This window comes from Acipenser ruthenus, chromosome 53, assembly GCF_902713425.1.
Source record: "Acipenser ruthenus chromosome 53, fAciRut3.2 maternal haplotype, whole genome shotgun sequence".
In the NCBI taxonomy this organism is placed as follows: domain Eukaryota; kingdom Metazoa; phylum Chordata; class Actinopteri; order Acipenseriformes; family Acipenseridae; genus Acipenser; species Acipenser ruthenus.
This window is the reverse complement of record NC_081241.1, coordinates 1,110,001-1,120,488: the sequence shown is the minus strand read 5'-3', so window position 1 is coordinate 1,120,488 and position 10,488 is coordinate 1,110,001. Positions and strand designations below refer to the sequence as shown.

At 42.2% G+C, this 10,488-nt stretch overlaps 1 protein-coding gene across 1 annotated transcript in view; it reads left to right on the top strand.

Annotated features, from left to right (window-relative positions):
• Nucleotides 1-449: 449 nt before the first annotated feature.
• The window catches only part of LOC131723133 (tripartite motif-containing protein 16-like), a 10,061-nt gene continuing 22 nt past the window's right edge, over nt 450-10,488 (top strand). Inside the window, exons 1-6 of the mRNA XM_059016591.1 lie at nt 450-1,120; nt 3,735-3,830; nt 4,053-4,286; nt 4,441-4,600; nt 4,883-4,948; nt 8,300-10,488. The exon at nt 8,300-10,488 is cut by the window's right edge and continues 22 nt beyond it. Of these exons, the coding sequence (XP_058872574.1) occupies nt 548-1,120; nt 3,735-3,830; nt 4,053-4,286; nt 4,441-4,600; nt 4,883-4,948; nt 8,300-8,832 (1,662 nt within the window). The 5' untranslated portion in view covers nt 450-547 and the 3' untranslated portion in view covers nt 8,833-10,488. The remainder of the gene's footprint in view (nt 1,121-3,734; nt 3,831-4,052; nt 4,287-4,440; nt 4,601-4,882; nt 4,949-8,299) is intronic.

Sequence of the window (10,488 nt, the reverse complement as noted above, 5' to 3'; positions counted from 1 at the left end):
CACTGAAATATACTGGCTTTAAAACAAGAAAAGACAACCGATGTAGCTGCGCAGCAGAGACAAGAGAACGAGGCAAGCGCGTTTATTGTTTGGAAAGTAACTGTAATGTTATTACTGCCATTAAAAGCTAAACGCGTTATATTACCTCGTTATTGACTAAAGTAATATTATTACAGTAAGGCGTTACTAAAGTAACGAGATGCCGTTCAAACCGTCATCACAAATATACGTGTAACAGAACATTCCTTAATTTTACATATTATAGATTTGGGTCTAAAACACAAAGTCAGACTCTTCAGCCCTGATATTAAACAGTTGTTAATATCAGTTGTTTCATTCCTAATCTTAACATTGTAATATTTGTTGGGGGTTTTAGAAACAGTTTCATAGAATATCTGATTCGTCAGTTTCTGCTCCCCCTGCTTTTCTAAACCTGGCCTCAGTCCCAAACCCCGCCTCTCAGAGCTTTACACAACTCCAGGAAATCAGCGCAGTGAAGTTTCGTTTCTTGTGAAATCGTCAGTCTCTCTGTCTCGCTGCAGCAAGAATGGCTTCAAAAGTATGGTCAGAGGATCGGTTTAGCTGTTCAGTATGTCTGGAGCTATTGAAGGACCCAGTCACTATTCCATGTGGACACAGTTACTGTATGAGGTGTATTAAGAACTGCTGGGATCAGACTGATCATACAGGTGTCTACAGCTGCCCCCAGTGCAGAAAGACCTTTACCCCAAGGCCTGATCTGTGCAGAAACACCATGCTGGCCGAACTTGTGGAGGAATTAAAGAAGACAGGACTCAATCCTCCTCCTGCTCAAAGTTATGCTGGACCTGGAGATGTGCCGTGTGATTTCTGCACTGGGAGAAAGTTCAAAGCTGTGAAATCCTGTTTGACATGCCTGGCCTCTTACTGTGAAACACACGTCAAGCCACACTATGAGGGGGCTGCTTTCAAGAGGCACAAGCTGATCAATGCAATTGGAGATCTGGAGCAGAAGCTTTGTGCTGAACACCAGAAGGTTTTGGAGGGATTCTGCAGAACAGATCAGACGTGTATTTGTTGGCTGTGTGCAGACGAGGAACACAAGGGTCATGATATAGTCTCAGCTGGGACTGGGAAACAGGTAAGGGTTTGAACCATTTCCTTGTAGCTATCCTAGAAGATAAGAATTCCCAGGGATATTTAACATGTCTGTTTACTAGGTTATACAGTTTCACATCAGATCAGATTTTAATTGTATATTAAGAGCTATTTAAAGAGCCCTAGTTTTTTAATTGCTCTATCTAAACTATGATGTACTACAATGTATTTCAGGGTGTAACAGGGGTGTTGTTATGGGTGTGGCTATCGCTGATTGACAGGAGAGACACAGGAGGTTTTCTTTGATACAAAAAACACAAAACATTCAAAACAAAACACTGCTCGAAAACAACTAGAAAATAAAAGTTGACCAAACAAGAAAGGAGGTCCTGCTCCAGGAACAGTCTCCCTGACATCTCCTCTCTAGACTTGGGTGGGATTAAAATCCCCTAAACTTGTTCCCTATTCCTTCCAGTGCTAGCGATCCTGGTTAACTCACACAGTGATCCGAGATACATTTTTCCTCTTGTGTTTTTCTCACCCTGGTTAACACACGCAGTCGTGAGGATCCTACAGCAACACTCTCCTTCCCAGACAGTCTGTATCCCTGCTTGTAGAACCAAGAAACTGGCTTTTCAGACCCTTTTTAAAGGCATGTGGCCGGGGCTAAGAGATAATCATTTAATCAATTAACACCTGGACACATTCCACACCTGGATTTGAATATGCCCTGCCATATCTAGCACACACTTGATCACCAAAAACATTATTTACAATCAAACAAAAACACACTGTTTACACGTGCAGGACCTCAGCCCTGCCTCACAGGGTTAGAAGGATTTGTTCAGCTGTTTTGTGGTGCATTGGAATTTGTAGTGTAAAATTAGCATGAGTTATATTCCTAGTGTTTTTTTATATATGTCTTGCAACTTAATAAAATCATAGATCAGTTTCATTGTTTAAGATATTATAGTTTAATTAGTTAAACTTTTTAAAAATGACATTCCCAGCAAAGCCAAGCACATAATTTAAAAAAGCAGAAAAGACCAAGATTAATATGATATAAAATATACAAGATTAATATGATATACAATATACAAGATTAATATGATATTCAATATACAAGATTAATATGATATTCAATATACAAGATTAATATGATTTTCAATATACAAGATTAATATGATATTCAATATACAAGATTAATATGATATACAATATACAAGATTAATATGATATGGAGTAGTGTTTAGGGCTCTGGACTCTTGACCGGAGGATCGTGGGTTCAATCCCAGGTGGAGGACACTGCTGCTGTACCCTTGAGCAAGATACTTTACCTAGATTGCTCCAGTAAAAACCCAACTGTATAAATGGGGAATTGTATGTAAAAAATAAAGTGATATCTTGTAACAATTGTATGTCACCCTGGATAAGGGCATCTGCTAAGATATAAATTAATAATATTAATAATATACAAGATTAATATGATATGCAATACACAATATTAAGATGATATTCAATATAAATCAGGCAGAAAAAATAGCTTAATTTGGTGCGTTAAAACACATTTTTACATGATTAAAACAGATATATTTAAGTTAGTTTAAAACGAAATTTAATAACCAATTTGGGATTTTAATGTTAAAATCTACAATTTTTCGACCACACTACTAGTCCCCTCTTTCCTTTGCTCTCTTCCACAGTGAAGTCCTTCTGCTCACGGGCTCATTCTTCTGGGGATTTTGTGTATTTAGGCATTTTTTACACTGATTTCATTGTTTTGTTTCAGTGCTGTTTTATCTGTGTTTATCGATTAAAAACGGAAATCAGAAGCCCTAAATATCTATTAAAGATAAAGCTGCTTCAGTTTCCTAGGTGCTTAACAAAACAAACATGTAACACATGCTAGATCAGCCATCATTCACTGTTACTAGTATGAAACAGTACCATCTAGTGGACAGCTACTGTGGATCAAGTGTCCTTTTGTATTGCTGGCAGCTGTGCACTAGATGGTGCTGTATCTTACTACTATACATACATGTTGTCTGAAACTGCTGCCTTTGTCCAAGTTTAAACCACCTCCAAGGAAGTTTTCAATTTAATTCAGCTATCACATTTAAACATGGATTAAAATGAGTGGTGCAATTTCATTATATTTAATCTTTTAAATGTTTAACCTTGGATTAATTTTAAACAAGGATTACATATAAATCCTGGTTTAAAGTTTTGTGCAACATGATTCAAATATAATCCTTGATTTAATCTGGGTTAGTGGTTAATCCACGCTGGTGCATTCGACCCTTAGGGTATCTGTGTGCATAATGTGTGTATCGTTACACAGAGAATTGTGAGGGTCTGGAACCAACTCCCCAGTAATGTTGTTGAAGCTGACACCCTGGGATCCTTCAAGAAGCTGCTTGATGAGATTCTGGGATCAATAAGCTACTAACAACCAAACGAGCAAGATGGGCTGAATGGGGCCTCCTCTCGTTTGTAAACTTTCTTATGTTCTTATGTTCTTATGTTAATATAACTTCATATAAAGGGGGGAGAGGTGAGAAAACACAGCCTGCTCTGAAATAGTCTGTATTGAGTGTGACAGGATATCACTCAATGCCCTGTCAGAAATGTTACTGTGTCAATGTGTTTCTACACAGAAGCAGCTGGGAGAGACACAGACAGAAATACAACAGAGAATCCAGGAGAGACTGAAAGAAATTGAAGAGCTGAAACAGGCTGTGGAGTCACTGAAAGTGGGTATTGACAAGAGGGGGGTATTATTATTATTATTATTATTATTATTATTATTATTATTATTATTATTATTATTATTATTATTATTATTATTATTATTATTATTATTATTATTATTAACAGATGGACTGGAACACATCTACAGAAGTTTACTGTCTATGCCTGATGTGTTTTTGATATCAATTCTAACCATGTCTCCTCTACTGTGTTCTTTCACTCAGAGATCTGCATGCATAGAAATAAAGGAAAGTGAGAAGATCTTTACTGAGCTGATCCGATCCATTGAGAAGATCCACACTGAGGTTATTGAGCTGATTGGAGCTAACGAGAAGGCTGCAGTGAATCAGGCTGAAGGACGCATGAAGAAACTGGAGCAGGAGATTGCTGAGCTAAGGAGGAGAAACGCTGAGCTGAAACAGCTTTCAGAGACAGAGGATCACATCCATTTTCTACAGGTAACATCACTGCTTGTTAGAAAATCTCTAGTCCATAACTGGGACGGTTTCAGACAGACCTCTCCAATTGAATGAATCCTTGCTTTTCCCCAGGAATGTTTTGGACCCCATTTTGTTTCACTGAAAACTCCTTTTCTCCACTTTCCTGTTGTAGAATTTCCAGTCTCTCTGTGCCCCTCCAGAAGCTGGAGACTTACCCAGCGTTACTGTCAATACAGACATCTCTTTTGGGGCTGTGAGGAAAGCTGTATCTGAACTTAAAGACCATATTGAGGACTTCTGCAAGGGGGAATTAGTCAAAATAACCACAACAGGTTGGTGTGAAATAAATCCATTTGGTAGAGATTTCTCAAATAGACCATGGCTTGAGGAGGGACAGGACCTGCAAGACATTAATAAAGACCTCTTGCAGATTGTTGACTATATGAAGGAGGAGGGAGGCAGCAGGGAAGAATGAGCAGAGAGGAGGGATTTTTACACCCTGAAATGTCGTGAATAAGCCTTGTTTCTTTTCAGATTGCTGTTTGGAGTCTTGTGTGTGTTGTGTATTAATCCACATGTTTCAATTCTATTTCTCTCTCTTTTTTTCTGGCCAGTGAATAAAGTTGCAGTTTACAGTCTGCAGGCTCCAGAGCCAAGGAACAGAGCTGAGTTTTTAAAATGTAAGTCTGTTTTCACTGAAACATTTGATTGAAAGATGTGTCACTCCATTGTGAGAAGAGCCACCACTACAGAACAGGGAGGGTGGAGCTTGAGGGCAGCAATTATTATTATTTATTAGTAATTGTGAAGCCATTAATCTACACTCCTCTCCATCAAGTATTGGTTCAGATGAATACATGGAGGGAGGAGGGAGCAGGGAGGAGAGAGAAAAGAAGATTGCGGCGGGAGCATAGAGGGAGAAGGGAGGAGGGAGCAGTAAGGGTGCATGGATGAGGAAGCAGGGAGGAGGGAGCATAGAGGGAGGAGGGCACAGGGAGGAGGGAGGAGAGAGCAGGGAAAAAGGAGGAGGGAGGGTGCAGCAGGGAGCATGCAGGAGAGATGAGGGAGCAGGTGAATTGTGTGAATTGTGACAGGAGTTAAATTAGGTGCGATCCTTATGTTTCCATTTTAAACGTGATTCAAATGCGTTTGTCTAGACTGATGTGAACTGGGGGAACGCTAATCAAAGTTTATCAGCGTTTATATTTATGTCATGTAAACTAGATAACTCTGCTATTCAGAAGAAGCTTCTTTTTATACATGGGATACTAAAAGAAAAACTGTTTCATGCAAGATATAGCAAAGTTATATTTAGAAAAACCACGATGTGAAAGAACACAGAGAACAGAAATGACACATTTTTGCATTGTCGTTGAGACACTAATGACTCAATAATCATCAATTGAATTTGTGAAGGGGGGGAGCAAAGGTCACACACACACACAAACACACACACTCACACACACCCTGCCTATCACACACACACACCCTGCCTATCACACACACACACGCTGCCTATCACACACACACACCCTGCCTATCACACACACACACACCCTGCCTATCACACACACACACACACAGCCTATCACACACACACACGCTGCCCCATGCAGTATTTTTTATAATCTCTGGTGAGCATTTTTTTTTCTTACTCTGCTTAGTTTATGTCAGTGAGTTTTAAGACAAAGAGTGAACTCCATAAAGAATTGTATTTAAAATAGCAACCACTTTGATAAGGTGAACACAGTTTAAAATAAGGTTTGCATTGTGTGAGACAGTACAGAGAAAACCGCGATTGCTGTGGTCTGTACTAGGAGTGATACGCGACTGCAACCAAAGAGAACACTTTGAATTTGTAACTTAAAAACAGCATGTTCCCTTTCAAGCACGAAATGGGTATCAACCCCTTTAAAAAAAATAAAAAAGAAACTCTTCTGATAATAAGCTGTGTTTGCTCACATTTCTGTGAACCCTTTTTGTGTGAAGTGGATTCCCTTCAGTCCGAATCAGAGTGTATTTCAAAGCCCGTTGGTGCGGGTCCGGGTGATTTTTCGGGTGTCCGGTTTCTCCATGTTCGCGGTGACTCCCTCATGGAAATGCAGCTCTGTCCTCAGATGGGATGCGGAGCGGCTGTTGCCGAGGTGGTTCCGATGTTGGAAACGCGGGTTTCTCTTGGATTGATCAGGGAGGGCTGGACGGGTTTCTTTATCAAGCGCTCCCGAGAGGATTGTGGGATGTGTTGCTGGTTAATATAACGTTATAACTACATTAATAACATACGCGTACAGACACCTTACAGTACGCTGCTAAAGAATAAGAATCACACGAAGCTGAATAATGTATAAAGAGATATTAAAAATAAAACATGTCTATATATGTTCGTTGCTGTGAGGGCAGATTCACATCCCAGCGCTTTGGTATCTCTGGGTTTGAAACGGAGCTCCATAAGTGTAACACCAATTATTATTATTATTATTATTATTATTATTATTATTATTATTATTATTATTATTATTTAGTTTTATTTATCAGAAATATAAAAACATATTATTTCTATTATTTGTGTGTGTGTGTGTGTGTGAACATTATTTTTTAAACTATAATAACGTTCCACTGCGTCTCTTAGTGATGAAGTTTCATGATTGCTTCAGATCACATTCAGCAGTTTCCTCAGGCTGTGTGACTGACATATAATCTGACCAATGAAAACGCAGAAAGGGTGGAAACGGTTGTATTATTGGCTGATCGCCCCAAAACACCAAAAATAACGTCTGATAGCTGAGGGAGGAGGGAGCAGGGAACAGGGAGGAGGGAGCAGGCAGGGGGGAGCAGGGAGAATGGACGAGGGAGCAGGCAGGGGGGAGCAGGGAGGGGGGAGGAGGGAGCAGGGAGAATGGAAAGGGGAGCAGGGAGGGGGAGGAGGGAGCAGGGAGGATGTAGGAGGGAGTAGGCAGGGGGAGCAGGGAGGACGGAGCAGGGAACAGGGAGGAGGGAGCAGGGAGAATGGAGGGGGGAGCATGGAGAGGGAGGAGGGAGGATGTAGGAGGGAGCAGGGAGGAGGGAGCAGGCAGGGGGGAGGTGGGAGCAGGGAGGGTGAGGAGGGAGCAGGGAGGGGGAGCAGGGAACAGGGAGGATGGAGGAGGGAGCAGGCAGGGGGGAGCAGGGAGGATGGAGGAGGGAGCAGGCAGGGGGGAGCACGGAGGGAGGAGGAGGGAGCAGGCAGGGGGGAGCACGGAGGGAGGAGGAGGGAGAAGGGAGGACAGAGGAGGGAGCAGGCAGGGGGGAGCAGGGAGGGAGGAGGAGGGAGAAGGGAGGATGGAGGAGGGAGCAGGCAGGGGGAGCAGGGAGGATGGAGCAGGGAACAGGGAGGATGGAGGAGGGAGCAGGCAGGGGGGAGCAGGGAGGGAGGAGGAGGGAGCAGGCAGGGGGGAGCACGGAGGGAGGAGGAGGGAGAAGGGAGGACAGAGGAGGGAGCAGGCAGGGGGGAGCAGGGAGGGAGGAGGAGGGAGAAGGGAGGATGGAGGAGGGAGCAGGCAGGGGGAGCAGGGAGGATGGAGCAGGGAACAGGGAGGATGGAGGAGGGAGCAGGCAAGGGGGAGCAGGGAGGAGGGAGTGATTTGAGTTCCAATTGAAGAAGTTTGATAAGATGAAGGAATTATAATGAATAAAACAATCATGAGGGTTTAATAATAGCTTCACATGTATCTACATGGGCCTCTCAGAACTACATTTCCCATCATCCTCCTGCTCACATATGTGATTGAGATGGAATTACCAGTGAGCAGGAGGATGATGGGAAATGTAGTTCTGAGAGGTCCATGCCGGTCCACGGGAAGCCATCTTGAGGCAGGGAATGCAATTTAAAAGTTTAAAAAAGTGGTCAAAATGTATTAAAAAAATAATTAAAACAATACACACACCTTCCATAAACAGGATGTGAGGATGCAGCAGACAATGACTGTTGATTTTCTCAGTGATTTGACTTTTCTAACCGTCTCTCCTCTACCCGTCCTCTTCTCTTCAATCAGATTCCTGTCAGCTCACACTGGACCCCAACACAGCGCATAGAATCCTCTGTCTGTCTGAAGAGAACAGAAAGGTGACACTGGTTTGGACCCAGCATTTTCCTGATGATCACCCAGAGAGATTTGATAGCTGTGCCCAAGTGCTTTGCAGAGAGGGTTTGTCTGGGACTCGCTGTTACTGGGAGATTGAGTGGAGTGGGGGAGGGGCTGATATAGGAGTCACATATAAAGGAATCAGCAGGAAAGGAGGGTATCATTCCTGTCTCCTTGGATTCAATGACAAGTCCTGGAGTTTGCGCTGCTCTGATTCCAGTTACACTGCCCGGCACAATAACAATGAAACTGCAATAACTGCCCCCCACTCCCCCAGAATAGGAGTGTATCTGGACTTTAATGCCGGCACGCTGTCCTTTTATGGCGTCTCTGACACAATGACCCTCCTGCACAGATTCCAAACCACATTCACTGAGCCGCTCTATCCTGGGTTTGGGCTTTATTGTTCTGGTTCCTCTGTAACAATCTGCCAGCTGAACTAGACTGTTTTGTGTTGTAAGATACCCTTTGTATTGAACTCCCTGTCTGTCCTCTCCACTCCTCGGGTGAAGGGAATGTTCAATCTGACACAACTTTGGATGAAAGTTAGGGGGTAAAACGGCGCCACCTGCAGAGCGAAACGAGGGGAATTATTTGTTTTTAGCAACGAATGGATTTCATACGAAGTAACTGTATTTAATTTATTTTTTAAGAATTGTTATGTTTTATATATATTTTAGAAAATGGCATCCAATAGTCAGTGCTGTAACAGTTTTTAAAAAAGTGAACTTAAGTTTGCTTTATTGTGTGTGTGTTTTTGTTTTTTGATTTCCATAAAATGTTTAATATTTCAGATTTTAGTAATGTGATTTAATTAAAAAAAATGATTAACTGACTTTTTCTTATTTATTAATACTCTTAACACGGTTTTTCAAATGAGAATGAGCAAGAAAGAGGGGCATGAGAGAGACAGGTCTGGTAAAGCATAGGGAAGCATTGTAAAGCACAGAGAGGTCTGGTAAAGCATAGGGAAGCATTGTAAAGCACAGAGAGGTCTGGTAAAGCATAGGGAGGCATTGTAAAGCACAGAGAGGTCTGGTAAAGCATAGGGAAGCATTGTAAAGCACAGAGAGGTCTGGTAAAGCATAGGGAAGCATTGTAAAGCACAGAGAGGTCTGGTAAAGCATAGGGAAGCACTGTAAAGCACAGAGAGGTCTGGTAAAGCATAGGGAAGCATTGTAAAGCACAGAGAGGTCTGGTAAAGCACAGGGAAGCATTGTAAAGCACAGAGGGGTCTGGTAAAGTACAGGGAAGCATTGTAAAGCACAGAGAGGTCTGGTAAAGCATAGGGAAGCATTGTAAAGCACAGAGAGGTCTGGTAAAGCATAGGGAAGCATTGTAAAGCACAGGGAGGTCTGGTAAAGCATAGGGAAGCATTGTAAAGCACAGAGAGGTCTGCTAAAGCATATGGAAGCATTGTAAAGCACAGAGAGGTCTGGTAAAGCATAGGGAAGCATTGTAAAGCACAGAGAGGTCTGGTAAAGCATAGGGAAGCATTGTAAAGCACAGAGGGGTCTGGTAAAGCATAGGGAAGCATTGTAAAGCACATAGAGGTCTGGTAAAGCATAGGGAAGCATTGTAAAGCACAGAGAGGTCTGGACTCTAACCCTGGGCTTGAGACAGCTCAGTGATTTGGATTCCTGAACAGCTTCTTAGTAAAGGTATTATTCAGCATGCAGCTGCACCGTGAACTAATAAGAAAAGACTTTCAGTACCTGGCAGGCTCTTGTGACATATCAGGCGGGTCATTCTCTTTACTCCTTCTTCTTCTCCTTGGAGTCGGGTCCATGCCTCTCTCTACTGAATCACTAGTTCCTCGGTTAGCTGTGTTTCTCCTCTGCAACACAATTGAAACAAGTCCGTTGTTAAAGAGTACAGCGCTTCAAATGTCATTTTTCTTTCTCTTTCTTTAGACCGGCCCCTTATCTTTTCATGCTGTTTGAAATCATCCCGAGCGCTTCTTGTTATCACAGTTACTCAAATGCTGGGTTCGTTTTTGGAAACGTCTGTGTTGCTAATTGAGTGCCATGGGAGCATTGTATTTTAAACAGTTTTGTATCAATTAAGATTATGTTTCATTTTGAATTATTAATTTTGAA